This window comes from Bubalus bubalis, chromosome 1 (assembly GCF_019923935.1).
Source record: "Bubalus bubalis isolate 160015118507 breed Murrah chromosome 1, NDDB_SH_1, whole genome shotgun sequence".
Classification (NCBI taxonomy): domain Eukaryota; kingdom Metazoa; phylum Chordata; class Mammalia; order Artiodactyla; family Bovidae; genus Bubalus; species Bubalus bubalis.
Genome location: NC_059157.1, coordinates 144541840 through 144560449, shown reverse-complemented (window position 1 = coordinate 144560449; position 18610 = coordinate 144541840). Strand labels below are relative to the sequence as shown.

Sequence of the window (18610 nt, the reverse complement as noted above, 5' to 3'; positions counted from 1 at the left end):
ACAAAAGAGTGGATTCTGTTTTTAGACCTTACTCTCTTGCAGTTTCATGAAGGTCTTAAAATACAAACTCTGACATATGCTGTATGACCTAGTACAGTATCAAGTTCAAATATATTATCAGCTTTAGTACTTGAGTGGGCTGATTATCATATAATATCCTCACAATCACTTAACCTTCTTACTCTACCCCAATCGCCCCCCGAAAAAATACCTTAACATACTTAGACATGATAGCTCCGTTCAACCAAATAGACTTATATGAAGAAAGATAAAACTAGTTTAATGTTTGTCAGAAAACAGGACAGCAGTTCTCAAAGTGTACATCACCAGGCCAGCTGAAACAGAAATGCAGATCCTCAGGTTTCATCCCAAATTCTGAACCTGTAGGCTTGTTGTTCAGTTGCTCAGTCATGCCTGACTCTTTGTGACCCCATGGACTAGCCCACCAGGCTCCTCTGTCCATGGGATTCTCCAGGCAAGAATACTGGAGTGGGTTGCCATTTCCTCTTCTAGGAGATCTTCTTGACCCAGGGATTGAACCTGAGTCTCCTGCTTTAGCAGGTGGATTCTTTCTTTACTGCTGAGCCACCTGGGAAGCCCAACCTGTGGGCTGAAAACAGCTCTTCCTGTTTTAACAGCCCTAATGGGGAACTCTTGATATTTGCTAAAATTTGAGAATCAATGTTCTGCAGGAAGAGCGGACCATATTTAGAGCAGTTCACCTGAGAACAGCTTGACAGAGAAAACGGCTCGACCACAGGCCGGTTCCCAGCTCTTACCTCCCGAGCCTCTCCAGGCGACTTGTCTCTTGCCGCGCTGTCGCCTTGTGGAGAATGTGCCGCCTGGGTGATATTTTGCTGTTCTGTTTGTTCTGGTTTTCGAAAGCTTGGAATCCTATTCAGTGTATCTTTCAGTTGTTTATATTCTGCAACTTGAGTCTGCATTACAAATTGCACAATTGGATGCAAATTGCACAATTTGAGGAGGGAAAAGGATATCATTCATAGATGGTTCGGTGGAGGACTAGATAGAAATATTATACCTAAATGCAAGAGAGGAAAAATATGCAGACTGTTTCCATGCATTAGCTATACTTACTTGGACATGCTCAACCATTTTTAATCACATGCAAATTAGAATTAGAGTTAAAGGGAACAGAGAAAAAATATCTAAGACAGATGTTAGTTTTCCATGCTACATTAAACTAAGTCAGAATTTTTATAAATAACTCTCTAGTATAAATACCATTATTAAAAGACAGCTATGCAATCAGTTTTATGACATTAAAATCTATTTTAAAATTCCACATTTATATAAATCTAAGTGCAGATATCTTTTACCAGTATGGTCTGAGTAACACTTTTCAGCAGAAAAGAAAGAACCATACGCTTCAAATAAGTAACTGATTATATATGTAAAATCACTCAGGCCACCCTCTTTCCCAGTCAATCTGCGGTCACATAAGGTCCCTACCTCTCCAAAAAGCTCCCTGTATTGTGCTCTGCAGTTTTGGAAAACAGTAGCATAGGCATAAAGGAGGCTGGTTTTTATTCTCATTCTTCGATTCTGAATATCCTTTTCTTCTAAAATAACAAAGGCAGTAATGCAGGTATAGGACGAGAATATACTTATGTGTGTGTTATCTGTGTGTATATGTGGTAGGATGTGTGTGTGTAGGTGTGGGTGTGTGTGTGTGGTGTGTGATACTTTAAATACCAGAAGCTATAAAGATGGAAAAATAAATGTTAAGAAAACCAATAGACTGCTTATACTTAGCTTATCATATGTACCAGCACTGTTATCCTAAAACAGAAGTGCTATCTGTGTAAACACACATTTCCATAAGCACATACAAAGAACCCAGAGCTCTCTTCTGAACACGCTTCCCAGGCAGGGTGCCCCCTCACTGTGCCCAGCAGAGCAGAGAGGAGGCTGGCGAGTCTTGCTCCCTTGGCCACAGTTGTGCACCTGCACGGCACTCGCCCACCTGCTTCCTGCCTCTCTAATTCACAAAGAGAAGTCTGCATGCTAAATGTGTCTCAGGGGCGTGCTTCTTTATCATTTGTACAAACGTGTGCCATATGGCTAACAGTGGCCCTTAGCCAGAAACCTATCAAAACATTTGCAAACCGACTTTGGAGGTCAAAGGGGAAAAAAATGACATCTACACAGCGATGCTTTTAATAAGATAAATACTCTACCCTTTCTTCTTTCTCCTCCTCCTACGTATGTAACCTTTGAAGGGAGAAATACTATGGTCCTCAAACATGAGCACGCATGAAGAATCATGTTAGATTATGGAATGATCATGTTAAAAATGCAGGCTCCTAGATGCCCACCCTAGAAATCAGTATTCAGTAGGTGTGGGGCAAGGCCCACATAACTGTAATACAGGGAATCTCCACAAATCCCAGTTTCAAGGTGGTTCTGGGCACTGATATTGGGCCAGCTTCTCTACTCCTTTTGACCTTATTTAGTTATAAAAAAAATACAGTTATTATATAGCTCAGTAGGTTGTGAATATTAAATAAAATTCTGTATATAAAGTTATTATGATAATCCCTGACAAATTCTAAGCTCTCAAATTCCACTCAGTTCCTGGTTTCTCCCCACTTAATTACATTTAAAAATCAGATTGTCAAGACAGAATCTCATAAGATGATTTACATGAGAAACGTATATGCCTGAAATAGCAGTTGTTTTCTAAGCAGATCTGGGCAAACTTTCAACTGGGGAGTAAAAGAACAGGAGAAACTTGACGACCTCATCCAAAAGAACCAAGAAGATATTCAAAGAAATAGAAAAATATATGTACATTAAATTTAAAAACTTGTTTTCTATTACAAAATCTTGCAAGTAATATTCCCCAGTGAGCTTACAACAGAATCTGGTTTTGGTCATTAAATGAACTACTTTACTCACATTTTTCTGAATTTTCAAGTCGTTGCTTAATTTAATATTTATTGTTATTATAGTACGTAGAGTATTCAAATTGGTCTGTCATATTTTTCAGTATGAAAAGTAGTCTCATGTAACAATGCTTGGCATAAATTTTATAAAGAAGATGTTAAATGTAATAATATCCTCTAAAGCCAATTTAATTGATAAACATGTAAAAAATTACTACACAGCTACAGTTTTGTAGGGAGATAATCAATGACTGCCTTGAAAAGGGGTCCTACAGACCCTATGTTACAGTCTCTGAAACAGATCAGGGCCTGGTATATGCTTCTTTTAAAAATTTTATAAAGACAAAAAATAATGCACAGTCTCCTGGTAAGAACAAATAGTTGGTTTTCCTTTGCTCTTTTCTTTTAATTCTTCCAAGAGAATAAAAGTGAAGACCAGTGATTAAGAATATACAGTGACTAAACTAGCCATTCCTATTTGCTTCAGTGATAAAGCTGTAAAACAGTCCGTGTGACATTACTTCACTAAGCTCTCTAACATCTGTGTTTGTTCATTTAATACATTATCTACTGAGGGCCTGCCTCGAGCGAGGACTGTTGTAGGCTTTGAACAAATGAAACTTATGACTCTGGTTTTCCTTCTCTATTTACCTGAGATTTCTCATTTCCTGTAATTTGACCTAACAATACATAAGCCTAGGCCCAAAAGGAGTGTATGCAGGCATAAAGCTGGGAGCAAGGGAAGGAGGAGTAAAATATAGAGTTTTACAATGATTTATTTAGGTAGTTAGCATATAAAATCCTGTAGATAGTATAGCAAGAGTCTACATAGGTCTATATAGTGGAAAAAACCACATATGTGGGATGAATTCTCTGACTTAGGCAAGTATTAGACTACTGCATGTAGGAGTTGGTGGAGGGTAGAAAAAGTCATATGAACCACACTGCCAGTGCAGGAAAAAAAAAAAGAAAAGGAAAAATTCAAAGCTTTACTTAATATTCTCTTGATTGAGTTTTGAAAGCATGCATGATCTTCAGGATAAGGAAAGCTCTGTCCTAAGGAACTCAGCGAAGACTGGCCTTTAAGAGACTGCATGCACAGAGGAATTCAGAAATGTTAAGCAGACTTGAAAAGAACCCAGAGAGGCTGCTACCCTTCTAACCTGTGCAGCAGCTAGTGCACTCTTGTGGTCTTCCAAAGTCACTACAAGTTGCTCATGCTCGGAGAGTAAATTCTTATGCTGTTGCTACACAAAAAAGAATTTTACATGTTGAGTTTTGACATTCTGGGACAAACTCCTCTTAGGCAGGTAGTGGTATGGCCACCCAAACATTGCTCACTTGCTGGCTTGTTTGTTGTTATAGCATTTAATAAGTTCAAAAATCTTTGCAGAGGAAGACCATGGTTAAGGTGGTAATCCACAATCTAAAATGTGTTACCCAAAAATCATAATCACTTACAAGGAAATCAAAACAGGAAGAAAAATACCTTTAGTTATTAATAAACCTTTGCAAATAAAAAGCTTATTAAGATTCAACCACGTGGCAAAAGAATCATTCCAGTGCTAATGCAAACGCTGAGATTTCCAGATCATTCTTTAGCTTACAATGCACAAGAAGTAATGGGCAGGTTCACTTTCCACAAAAGCCCAAAATAACAGTGTGGATTGTAAAGCAGGTCAAGTAGTGAACGACTTTTAAAGTCACTACAAAGTAAAGCAGGCAAACACAAAACAATCAAATGCTGGGGTTTTTAGGTTGTTGTTGTTGCTGTTTTACCTTGACATCTTGCAGCTGTGTGTGCATGTCCTGATGCGCTCTCCTCAGCTGTCTGTTCTCTTCTCTCAGATTGTACACGGTTTCTATTTTAGAAAAAGGAAAATCATGCATAAAGCCCTGGGCCTTTAAGGCTCTTGATTCTATTATTTTCCTATCTAAAGCCTCACATAACTTTTTCAAAGATCGTTTTGAACTTTGACAGTACAATACTACAAATCAACAAAACTTAGCACCATTTTGGGATGTGGCACAGATTCAGTTGGACAACCCAATACAATCTGGCTCAGTGGTTTAAATATGCTTAAACAAGCTATCTGGCATAGAAGTTAAGGATTTTTAATTACTCCTGAGCTAAAAATGAAATATTTCTGTTAATAAGCAAACCCTTAGGAATGAAATGTAATGAGTAGGGGTCATCTAAGATTTTAGTCTCACCATAAATTAAAAATAAAGCTATCAAAAAGCACAAACTGCATCTCTCATAGCCATGTGTAATTTCCACAGTCCTCCAAAGGGATTTCAGTTACAAAAGCAACTCAAGAAACAAGAGACAGACACCTCATCTGCTCAAAAATTCTAAATGTATTTTCTTTCTCCCACAATCGAGTTCTTGACTGGTCTAAACTCTTCCTCCAATAGCTACTGGACAATTCTTTCCACAGTTTCAATGTGAGACTGCAGTGATCATAGTGAAGTCTTAAAACCTCCCCAGCCACAAGCCCTACAATTCGGGGAACAGCCTCTTGGTAATTTCCCCACATTTTCTGTATCTGGAGATTATTTGTTATGAACTGGTAGCCCCTGGGCCAACACACAGACTTTTTTTTTGGCCCCTGCAGGTGTTAGCCGACATACAGTGTCTTCCACATTTGAAGGGCTGTCACCAAGTAAAAATCAAGAAGCTGGGTCTCATAAGATTCTGGCAACATCAGGCCAATTCTCAGCAGAAGTTAAATGGCAGCTGGGTGACCATATGATTCATTTTCCAACGGGAGATACTGTCGACAGTGAAAGGGGTGCTGTTTTAGAATGATGCTGGGACGGCAGCAGGTGTGGACCTGCATGGTGCTGGGCAAACTGTCCCCAGAGTGGCAGCCACTCCCTGCAGGCAAAACTTTACTGTCTCCAGGGTGGCCCTCAGCACTGCAGAAAACTGCCGGTCACCACGCCGCCTCATATTCTCTGCCCGCTTTCACTCCGTTAAGAGTTCCTGCTTGATCCCTGGGCACTGGCTTTATGATACGTTTGGGAAGAGATCAAGAAGAAGGTGAGAATGTGGTGTCCACCTATTTGTAGTGGTTGTCCACCTATATGTAACAGCAGATTTTCTCAAACGTCAAATGGGACACCAGCAGCAATCCAAGAGGACCCCAAGTGTGTCATAGGCTGGATGGGCCTTCAGTCTACACACGCACACATGCAGTTGAAATACACGGCTGATTTTGAAAGGAATTCAGTTTATAACCTTAAGGACAGTGTCTCCTGTGCCTTTGCTGTGTGACCATAAGTTATTTAACTTTTGCAGGCCTCAATTTCTTCATTTGTTGAACTGGGTTAAATATAATGCCTACCTGCCAGGTTGTTACAAGGCTTAAAGAAGATACCTGCATGAAGAGTTTCACCCAGTACTGACACATGGCAAACATTTGTTGAGTGTCAGCTCTTATTATAACCATAATGATGAGAAGAATCATCTAAGCTTACATGGTATCAACTCATCATTATCCATATTCTAAATTCTAAACTCCCTCTTCATGTCACATTAATCTACCAAAGATCACTTGGACTACACACAACATGGTTTGCCATGACAGATCCTCGTCTATCACAATTTACTGTCCGGGACCATGATCAAACAAAACTGCTGATGTGAAAATCACTTAGAAGTGTCATCAAAGGCACTGCCATATTAAGTTGTTTAAAATTTCTATGAGATGTCTTCCAAATATTCAGTTCTGTTCAGTCACTCAGTCGTGTCCCACTCTTTGCGACCCCATGAATCGCAGCACACCAGGCCTCCCTGTCCATCACCAACTCCCAGAGCTCACTCAGACTCACGTCCATTGAGTCGGTGATGCATCCAGCCATCTCATCCTCTGTCGTCCCCTTCTCCTCCTGCCCCCAATCCCTCCCAGCATCAGAGTCTTTTCCAATGAGTCAACTCTTCACATGAGGTGGCCAAAGTACTGGAGTTTCAGCTTTAGCATCAGTCCTTCCAAAGAACACCCAGGACTGACCTCCTTTAGGGTGGACTGGTTGGATCTCCTTGCAGTCCAAGGGACTCTCAAGAGTCTTCTCCAATGCCACAGTTCAAAAGCATCAATTATTTGGCTCTCAGCTTTCTTCACAGTCCAACTCTCACGTCCATACATGACCATTGGAAAAACCATAGCCTTGACTAGATGGACCTTTGTTGGCAAAGTAATGTCTCTGCTTTTCAATATGCTATCCAGGTTGGTCATAACTTTCCTTCCAAGGAGTAAGTGTCTTTTAATTTCATGGCTGCAATCACCATCTGCAGTGATTTTGGAGCCCAAAAAAATAAAGTCTGACACTGTTTCCACTGTTTCCCCATCTATTTCCCATGAAGTGATGGGACAAGATGCCATGATCTTCTTTTTCTGAATGTTGAGCTTTAAGCCAACTTTTTCACTCTCCTCTTTCACAGAGGCTTTTGAGTTCCTCTTCACTTTCTGCCATAAGGGTGGTGTCATCTGCATATCTGAGGTTATTGATATTTCTCCCAGCAATCTTGATTCCAGCTTGTGCTTCTTCCAGCCCAGCGTTTCTCATGATGTACTCTACATACAAGTTAAATAAGAAGGGTGACAATATACAGCCTTGACGTACTCCTTTTCCTATTTGGAACCAGTCTGTTGTTTCATGTCCAGTTCTAACTGTTGCTTCCTGACCTGCATATAGGTTTCTCAAGAGGCAGGTCAGGTGGTCTGGTATTCTCATCTCTTTCAGAATTTTCCACAGTTTATTGTGATCCACACAGTCAAAGGCTTTGGCATAGTCAATAAAGCAGAAATAGATGTTTTTCTGGAACTCTCTTGCTTTTTCCATGATCCAGCAGATGTTGGCAATTTGATCTCTGGTTCCTCTGCCTTTTTGAAAACCAGCTTGAACATCTGGAAGTTCACAGTTCACATATTGCTGAAGCCTGGCTTGGAGAATTTTGAGCATTACTTTACTAGTGTGTGAGATGAGTGCAATTGTGTGGTAGTTTGAGCATTCTTTGGCATTGCCTTTCTTTGGGATTGGAATGAAAACTGACCTTTTCCAGTCCTGTGGCCACTGCTGAGTTTTCCAAATTTGCTGGCATATTGAGTGTAGCACTTTCATAGCATCATCTTTCAGGATTTGAAATAGCTCCACTGGAATTCCATCACCTCCACTAGCTTTGTTCATAGTGATGCTTTCTAAGGCCCACTTCACTTCACATTCCAGGATGTCTGGCTCTAGGTCAGTGATCACACCATCGTGATTATCTGGGTTGTGAAGATCTTTTTTGTACAGTTCTTCTGTGTATTCTTGTCACCTCTTCTTAATATCTTCTGCTTCTGTTAGGTCCATACCATTTCTGTCCTTTATCGAGCCCATCTTTGCATGAAATGTCCCTTGGTATCTCTAATTTTCTTGAAGAGATCTCTAGTCTCTCCCATTCTGTTGTTTTCCTCTATTTCTTTGCATTGATCGCTAAGGAAGGCTTTCTTATCTCTTCTTGCTATTCTTTGGAACGCTGCATTCAGATGCTTATATCTTTCCTTTTCTCCTTTGCTTTTCGCTTCTCTTATTTTCACAGCTATTTGTAAGGCCTCCCAGACAGCCATTTTGCTTTTTTGAATTTCTTTTCCATGGGGATGGTCTTGATCCCTGTCTCCTGTACAACGTTACGAACCTCCATCCATAGTTCATCAGGCACTCTATCTATCAGATCTAGTCCCTTAAATCTGTTTCTCACTTCCACTGTATAATCATAAGGGATTTGATTTAGGTCATACCTGAATGGTCTAGTGGTTTTCCCTACTTTCTTCAATTTAAGTCTGAATTTGGCAAGAAGGAGTTCATGATCTGAGCCACAGTCAGCTCCTGGTCTTGTTTTTGCTGACTGTATAGAGCTTCTCCATCTTTGGCTGCAAAGAATATAATCAATCTGATTTCGGTGTTGACCATCTGGTGATGTCCATGTGTGGAATCTTCTCCTGTATTTTGGAAGAGGGTGTTTGCTATGATCAGTGCATTCTCTTGGCCAAACTCTATTAGCCTTTGCCCAGCTTCATTCCATATTCCAAGGCCAAATTTGCCTGTTACTCCAGGTATTTCTTGGCTTCCTACTTTTGCATTCCAGTTCCCTATAATGAAAAGGACATCTTTTTGGGGTGTTGTCTAGAAGGTCTTGTAGGTCTTCATAGAACCATTCAACTTCAGCCTCTTCAGTGTTATTGGTTGGGGCATAAATTTGGATTACTGTGATATTGAGTGGTTTGCCTTGGAAACAAACAGAGATCATTCTGTCGTTTTTGAGATTGCATCCAAGTACTGCATTTGGGATGTTTTTGTTGACCAGGATGGCTACTCCATTTCTTCTAAGGGATTCCTGCCCGCAGTAGTAGATATAATGGTCATCTGAGTTAAATTCACCCATTCCAGTCCATTTTAGTTCGCTGATTCCTAGAATGTCGACATTCACTCTTGCCATCTCCTGTTTGACCACTTCCAATTTGCCTTGATTCATGGACCTAACATTCCAGGTTCCTATGCAATATTGCTCTTTACAGCATCAGACCTTGCTTCCAAATATTAACTGGTACCCAAAATACTGCTCTCTCTCTCACTCTCCGTGTTTCTGTCTCAGTCTCTCTCTCATCCTCCAAGATATTGGGAGATTCTCTCTTCTGATGACAAGAGTCCCATAACTGACTGTGCTTCTCCTTTTGTTCTGGATCCCAGGATGTTCAGACCAGCCATCAGGCTTGAATTGTCTGAGTATGCAGAACTCACATACCAGTGTCCTCCTATTTTCCACAGTTCTGATTTCTTGATAAAATTTTACTACACGTGGACTGAGTTTCAAAGAAAGGCGTAAATGTAGAGTAGACATAAGATAACATGCCTTGTAAGCCTCTCACTAAAATTAAATGAACTAAATTATGTGAAGTATGCCAAGGTCTGGCACCTAGAAAATACTTACAATGTATTCCTATTATTTTGGAATACCATTATTAACCTATTATTTTGGAATACTGAGAGACAAAGCATAGCAAAAGAAAAGTGCAGAAAGTCCAAAGGACCTATCACACAGCAGATTTCTATGATGACGTTTTACATAAAACCAGGAAATTGTTAGGCACAGTACAATTAACTAGATTATAGAAGACCTTACTCTGATTTCATCTTTGTTTATGTAAGCACCATGTACCTTTTTAAACCAAATCTCACACTTCAAACTTATTCAGGACCGAATAGGTGACTGTAGAATATGCTGTTGCCCTTTTTCAGAACTCAGATATACTCAGAAGTGATGTATTTCATTTCATATTACTATGAAAATACCTGATGCTGATATTTATGGTGGTTAGCATACATTGAAGGTTTACCATGTACCAGTAATTGTATTAGGTGCTTTGCATAATTTAATCCTCATACCAACTCTATAAAGTTAATACTTTTTATGAATATCCCACTTTTACAGATGAGGACAATTAAGTCTGTGGAGATTTATACAACTTGCCAATGGTCATAAAACTAGTCATTGATTCACCAGGGCAGGCAGACTTCAGAGCTTGAACTTTTTGAAGTGACTATTAGTGATTAACAGAGTCTTTGTGCCTCAGTGGAGATCTGGAAACCTATCACCGTGACTGGGGAGCACCAGTGGCATTCTGTGGGTGGGGTCAGAGATACTAAATGTCTCACAATGCACAAAAAGAACTGTCTTGCCCAACAAGACCAATATATCCCATTGAGAAACACTAAGTATTCTTTACTGTTTCCCTAAACAAACCCAGAGAGATCAGTGTGAAATATCATAAAGAAGTAGCTGGTAAAACACTACATGTGATATAAATAAATCACCAAGCAAACAAAAGTCTATTGTTCCATTCAAACATTAATATGAGTATTCATTTCCATGCACATTGGCTCATTAGGTCCAAATACCTTTTAGCTTAGAAAGCTCTTGTTCTTTCTCCTGCTGCAGCTGCAGGTATCTCTGCTTGTGGTCATTAAATGTCCTACTGAAGTCTTCTCCTTGTCTGCGGTGTTCCTCTTCCAAGTCACTGTGTTGCTTCTTTAGCTCTTCGTGTTGACTCTGCAAAGATGAAAATTTGAGCAGGGATATACATTTGTAACTGAGCAGGACCCCATGGGGCTTTCCTGGGACAGGCCTACACTGTATCCTCTGCTTTAGCTCCTCTCTGAAGTACCTAGGTAACAGTATTTGATGCCCATTTCCTGAGTTGTTTTGTAGATGTGAAACCATCCCCCTGCCTTCCAGATGGAAGATGTTAACTGCTTGATGACTCTGAGCATACAGCCTCAGGCCTCCTGGAGCCTAAGGACTGACAATGCTAACTCCTGTGACGACACCCTGCTACCTCACCGTCAACCAATCAGACACTTGTGCACAAGCTGATCACAGACGCTGCAACCCCCCTCCATCACCTGGCTTTTAAAAATGCTCTGCCTAACCCTTGGGGGAACCTGGGGGCTTTTTAGGGCATGAGCTACCAATCTCTTTCATGGCTCTGCAATAAACCTTGCTCTGCTCCAAACTCTGATGGTTTGGTTTGTTTGGCCTCACTGTGAGTTGGGCACAGAGAATTTGCACTAACACATTCTCTAAATCAGTCTGTCTCTCGATAGCACAGCCTTTCTCTTGTAAGAAAGTAAGCACAGATGAAGTAGGCTTCATTTTCCTGACTGCTTTAAATCAGTGCAGCTCTCTTCCATTTCCTTTCCATTTCCAATGAATAGTTTGGGATCGTGGCCAAAAATAATTTTTCCCTTAATTTTTAACATTAATGTGAACAACAAGAAGTTGGAAGTTTACAAGAGTGATGGAAAAGGAAGGGATCTGGGGAAATTCCCAGGGACTCAAGTTACTGTGGAAACTAGGTAAAGCTAATGGAAAAATTACCCCTCCATGGAGCCTCTAGACTGCCTTTCAATCTGATGTTTTCCCAGCAATGTTTTTTATTTCCCTTCTTTGATTATCAGCCTTTCTGGTAACCCAATTTAAAGAAGGGCAAAAAAAACTTTTTCCCCTTTGGGGGAAGTAAAAGAAATCGATTATTTGTAGAAATGATTCTTACTTATACTACTCTAGATTATAATACTGTAATCACAACCTAGATAAATTCTATAGTCTCCAAATGCTTAATGTGAATGGGTGGTCTACTTTAATTCATGTATTGCTTTCCTGAGAATAGTAAAGATTCTGATTCCAATAAAAGGCATATACCCTACTGATACAGGAGGAAAGAACACCAAACAAAAAGCTGGGCACTGGTTGTTGGAGACAACGGCATAGGTTTCCTGCTGTGTGGCTGGCATAATAGCCGCTGCTCATCTCTTCTGGCCTGACATAAACAGTGCATCTCTCTCTCCCCTTTCTTCAGTTTTCCTGACACACAACAATGAGTTTTATCCAAGAACCAAGGAAGGAATATCTTTAAATACAAATTGTGCTCCTGTGGTAAGTGGGCCACTTATGACACATTAGTAACAGGAAGACAGCATTCTAATACTTCTACTGCCTCCACTGTGTCTAAGATTACCAAAAAAAAAAAAAAAAATTCAAGAAAAACCACTCTGAGAAATTAGATAAAAACAAACAAAAATCCTTAAAGGACAAAGAACAAACTCAAAAATTAAGTGACCAGAGACCCTGATTTATAAGAAAATGAATAATGAGCTAAATATGTCCTTTGTAATCAGGTGATAAACATAATGGAGCATTATAATTATATATCACCTTTAGCCAAAAATGACTTTATTATACCATATCATGGTACAAATCAATTTTCTGTAAACTTTCCTTAATCACATAAGTTACTTAGTTAACCCCTTCATTCATTCATGAAGAATATGTCTAAATTACTCACCTTCAGCATCTGATGCTGGACATTCAATGCGCTGTACCTGCTATTAGAATCTTGCTGTAAATTGAAAAGCAAATAATTAACAAAAAGATAACACATTTGGCTCTTTTGTTAAACAGAACTTAAAACTCTTAATGAAAGGTTTTCACTTGTTCACGTGTGTAAGTAGAAATGAATTCTAAGCTGGAGCCAGGATGCTTCTGAAGTCCTCTCTTTACTTCATAGCAGAAATGAAGTTTTACATTCCTCTAAGTTTGCTAGACTTTAATGGTGAAAAAGCAGGACGTGGAATTATAAAACAGCAGTTTGAAAGGGCCCTTGGAGGTGATTTACTTCCACTCTCATATTCAGAAGAAAAACTGAGGCCAGAGGCAGAGGAGAGCTTGTCCTGAGACACAGCACCGCATATGGCTGGTACCTCGTGCTCCAAGGGGAACAGGAGAGAAACCAGCAGAGACCAGGCCTCACAAGCTTAGAATGGGTTCCAGAAAGGGAGAGAAAAGGCACTTTTCTTCCTCGAGTTTCCATGGGTAAGAAATTCTACATACATTGTGCGTGTGTGTGTATATTCAGTCATGTCTGACTGTGTGTGTGTACTCAGTCATGTCTGACTCCGTGATCCCAGTGACTACAGCCCTCCAGGCTCCTCTGTCCGTGGAATTTTTAGGGCAAGAACACTGGAGTGGGTTGCCATTTCTTCTTCCAGGAGATCTTCCCCACCCAGGGATTGAATCCACGTCTCTTGCATCTCCTGTATTGCAGGCAGATTCTTTACTACAGCACCAGCTCACAGAGAGAAACAGAAAGGCTAAGGAACAGGCCTAGGGCAAACGTCTCCTTTAGTAGCAGAGCCAGGACAGAACCCTGAGTTTTAGTGTCCAGCTGAACTCCGTGCTCCAGCAGTGTGTTCTTATGTACCTGGAGCATCTTCACATTTGGAGCTCACACATGTCCAGTCCTGGGCAGCCACAGGGGGGTCAGGGTACAAACCACACCTGCCAGTTTTCTCTCCCCAGGCTGCTGTGTTTTTCTATCTTACGTGCCCTGCCTCTTACTTTACACTATCGGCAGTATAAGCACAGCTTCATTTATTTCTTTCATGTTCTTGCAGCTTCTAAAATGGACCACATTTTTGCTTTAACACTTTATTTTTATCACTTTACCACTTTATTTTAATTTGTAATATATTACATGACAAAATGCACAACAGAATACACACGATTTTGACTAGGTTTTAAAAATGCAAGTTAAGAGTGAAAAGCCAGTAACCTCCTAGTTATTCAAGAAACCAACTCTTCTCAGTTTTATTACCCCACAACACCAATGCTTTCGTCAACCAATACTTATACGTTTTTCTTAGAGTAAGAGAAAAAAGTGTTTTTCCCTAGTTAATTTGGACTTAAAAACTTTTTAAAAATGTCAATATCATTTATTTATCTATTCATTTTACAGATGTTTTTGAACATTTGAACATGTGAACTCTAGACCAGGTATTGTGTTAGACATTACATAGTAATGTCTCTGCAAGTGACAGTAACATCGTGCAAAGGCAAATCAAACTAAATATCACATTCTATAGAAAAGAGAGACTACAGATGAATAAATAAATGAATCTCTTTATTGTGAACATTAAGGATATTTTCAGTTTATCACTATTGCCAATAATGTGATAAGCAAAGGAAGGTAGGTTTTAAAGGAACAATTTTTAAGGTCTTCCTCTTAGAATTTTTTTGGGGAAGGAAGGAAGGAAAGGATGGAGGGAGATGTATTTCAGTCCTAATGATCAACAGAGTAAAATGTTTGGAGACTTTATTTCCCCCTCTGTCAAGTTTTGTGAAATAAAAAACTAAGGGAGAAAAAAACAACTTACCCTTCCCTTATTCAGTGTTTCTTGTGCTTCTAATTTATAAACCAGAAAATCTAGAAAATACAAAATGGAGAACATAATTAATTAACTCTATTAGTATAAGTTAATTCACTGTGGCATTTTTAAACATCTAAAAAAACAAGGGCACATTTTACTCAGACCTAAACAATCTACTTGATGATATACTTTATTTTGTCTTTTAATGCTTGAAAAGTTTTCCTCCATACCTTAAAGTTGGGAATCTTGCATCAACAAAATACACACTATAGTCAACTGACTAAAAGTGCATTTAGAGTGTGGACTTGGTGATGAACTTGCCTTGAAATGAAGGAGAAAAAAAACAAAACCATGCAGTGCACATAAGGACAGAGATGATTTACTGCCAGCCACTAGATGGCACACTAAAATCATTCAGGACCTGAAAAGGAACTCAAGCCATGGAAACCATCTTTAATGCTCTTAAAGCTTTATTATCCACTAGATGGCTCTACAAAATCACTCTGCATTTGAAGACAAGGAAAATCCAAACCCTATCAGAGCATTTTAATAATCTTAAAACTTCCCAGTAAAACATTCCAGCACACACTGTCCTCCTGTGTTCTCCCTTCTTCTACCCCATACCAAAGTAATCAGACAAAACACCACTTCAATCTAATATTTAACCAAGAAGTTGAATAAACGAAAATAAGAATGCAGGTAACTCCAAATCACAAGCTATACAAAGTCCATGCTTTATAGAAAAATTCTGATAAAAATCAACAGCATTGATTTTTATTTGACACCTGTGCTAAATGTTAATTTTTCAAAACAAACCAATCGGCTATGCCAATAAAGTCTTTAGCACAAGAGAAAAACAGGTCTATAACTTAAAAGATGTCATGCAATGAGATTGAAATCGATTATGCTATAAATGCATATATATATACACACATAAAGTTTGTCATATTCTGAACTGCATGGTATTACTTTCCCAGATGTCTGTTAACAGATGTTAATAGCATATACGATATTCAAATGAAAAACTGTGTGCTATTTCTGAAGTAATGCATATAACTAATATATGAATGACCCCAAAGAGGCACAAACTAAATGAAAAATTCTAAATCCAATCTTGAGCAGGAATTATTTTCTTGCACAATATACAGCATATTGCTTGACGGACTTCAGGTGATTTGAAGAATTTCTAAGCAAAAAAACAGTAAAGCAAATACATAATACTTCAAAGAAGAGCATAAAAAACGTAAAACACGAATTACATTATTTATTTACCTTCCTTTGCTTTCTTATGTTCAAGTCTTTCCTTTTGCAAGGATTTCTCCAATCTTGATCTGTGTTCATACACAACTGGAAAAAAAAAGTTGAAAACTTATCTTCAATAAATCAGAAATTCTAAAGTAAAATCAACATCAATTTTCAAAACAGGAAGAAGATAGTTTAGAGTCCTTTCACAATTAAAATGAAAATGCACACCTTTAACCTGGGTAAAAGATGGAAACAATAATAGACGTAATACTCAGCTGACTCCTATATGGTCTGCCCCTCTGTAGAAACAACACTGTGCAAGAGGCTTCCACCTTCTTGGCCAGTTCCTTGTTCTCCTGCTTCTGGAATGTGAGTCTCCGTGGGGTTCCCTGTCTCCCGCTGGACGAGCATGTCCACTCTCCACACTTCAGCCACCATCTGCACGGCATTTACCCCATCTGTGTGTCCAGCTCCCACCTCACTTTCAGGCACTAGGAGAATATTTACACCCCGAGATCCCATAAGTGCTGCCAAGTCAACGTGAGCTGACAGTGAATTAGAGCTGCCTGACACGGATTCCACTCCTGGGTTGGGAAGATCCCCTGGAGTAGGAAATGGCACCCGCTCCAGTATTCTTGTTTGGAAAATTCCAGGGACAGAGGAAGCTGGTGGGCCACAGGCCACTGCGTCACTGAGTTGGACAGGACTGAGCACAGAACAGCAGCTGAACGAGCTGAGCAGAGGGTGTGTGTGGAAAACTCAACAGCATACTAAGGTTTGCTGAAAAAGGAGGTGTATTCCCCATGTCAGAGAAAATATAGGCAAGAGGGCCACAGAGACGAAGGAGGGAGACTGTCCCCACTGAAGAGCCTATAACCTGTGCCATGCCTGCATGTTCAGCTGTGTCTGACTCTTTGCGACACTGTGGACTATAATCTGCCAGGCTCTTCTGTCCATGGAATTTTTCAGGCAAGAAGACTGGAGTGGGTTGCCATTTCCTACTCCAGGGGATCTTCCCGACCCGGGCTTGAACTTGCATCTCTGGCTGGGCAGGCGGATTCTTTACCGCTGAGCCACCTGGGAAGCCCACAGGATTGACATCTGCCATGGCAGGAAACCCAAGGCAAGCTGATGTCATGCCACAGGACCTTCCTGCACTTTATCAAGCCCACCTCCCCCGTCTATTCTGAAGAAGTGGGAGTTGCCTGGTGAGGGGAGGAGGGAGTGCCAATGATTTAGGGGAAAAACAGAGAGAAGCCCCTGGGTACTTCCTCCCTCACTACAGGCTTCACATCTCCAGGAAACAGGAGCTGCAAGAGAAGTTTTACCTTTAATGAAAAAAAAAGTATTATTATACTGGACTAGGCCAGATATTACTAAACCAAGACCGTATTTATTGATAAAAGTTATTGAGAAAAAAAAATATTTGTTTAATCTGAGAGAAGCTGATACAAAGTAGTGAAGTCTGTCTTAGATTTCATGCAGGGACAGAAAACTCAAGCCCACAGGGTAGTGGTTGGAACAGGGGAGAGGAGGAGAGGATAAAGCAAGTTTCTGATGTGCCCTTTAATCCTGTTTGCTCAGCATTATGGTCACAGATGACCTCACTCCCTGGCAAGCTCAGCCAAGCTTGCCACTGGGTTCTTTTTACCACCTCCAGCTCCTCACAGCTACCTAAGATATAATTCAATCTTCAATCACTGACCCTTCAGTGTGTAGGTTCAGTTCGAGTCATGTCTGACTCTTTGTGATCCCATGAAGTGTGTCAGTTCAGTTCAGTCACTGAGTCGTGTCTGACTCTTTGTGATCCCATGAACCACAGCACACCAGGCTTCCCTGTCCATCTCCAAATCCTGGAGTCCACCCAAACTCATGCGCATCAAGTAGGTGATGCCATCCAACCATCTCATCCTCTGTCATCCCCTTCTCCTCTCGCCTTCAATCTTTCCCAGTATCAGGGTCTTTTCCAATGAGTCAGTTCTTCACATCAGGTGGCCAAGGTATTGGAGCTTCAGCTTTAGCATCAGTCCTTTTGATGAATATTCAGGACTGATTTCCTTTAGGATTGACTGGTTTGACTTCCTTGTAGTCCAAGGGACTCTCAAGAGTCATCTCCAACACCACAGTTCAAAAGCATCAATTCTTCGGTGCTCAGTTTTCTTTATAGTCCAACTCTCACACCCATACCTGACTACTGGAAAAACCATAGCTTCAACTAGATGGACCGTTGTTGGCAAAGTGTGTACAACTGCCCCAAACTGCTGGCCACCCAAAGTTGCCACGGTCACAGCAATCCCCTCCCTGACCCTCCTCCCCACCTTTCCCCACTGCCCGTCCCCCACCCCCTGCCAGGTGCCAGCTATGGCTGTCCTTCTTCCAATATGGCCATCATCTCCAAGGTCCTTCTCCTTCTCCCAACACTGCATCTCGCATCTTGCCTCCCATGTAAAACTGCTATTGCCAGGGCTCCATCTACGACTCCCACAGCCCCTACTCCTCTCCATCTCAGTCCACAACTGCTAAAATGCCTGCCACCACCCAGACTGGCCTGGTGTTGTCTCCTCTGGCCTGCCCCAAACTCATCTTTCCTCTCGTCTCAGCCTCCCAACAGTCACCCAAATAACGCCCTGCCCCATTTCCTTTCTCCACTTGGGTCCCTATTTTCTTCACCAGATGATCCTTCCCTCTCCTCCAGTGCTGTTAGT

At 40.5% G+C, this 18610-nt stretch overlaps 1 protein-coding gene across 4 annotated transcripts in view; it reads right to left on the bottom strand.

Moving 5' to 3' along the window:
* Positions 1-18610, bottom strand: part of GOLIM4 (golgi integral membrane protein 4) — an 84059-nt gene that overhangs the window by 22439 nt on the left and 43010 nt on the right. For 2 of the 4 annotated variants that reach the window (XM_025288591.2, XM_025288595.2), the window contains exons 2-8: positions 15933-16007; positions 14667-14716; positions 12800-12853; positions 10854-11004; positions 4689-4771; positions 4073-4156; positions 780-938 (exon numbers count right to left, since the gene is read on the bottom strand). In XM_025288591.2, coding sequence (XP_025144376.2) covers positions 780-938; positions 4073-4156; positions 4689-4771; positions 10854-11004; positions 12800-12853; positions 14667-14716; positions 15933-16007 — 656 coding nt within the window. The remainder of the gene's footprint in view (positions 1-779; positions 939-4072; positions 4157-4688; positions 4772-10853; positions 11005-12799; positions 12854-14666; positions 14717-15932; positions 16008-18610) is intronic. The other 2 variants (XM_025288601.2, XM_025288606.2) reach the window with 1 other exon arrangement.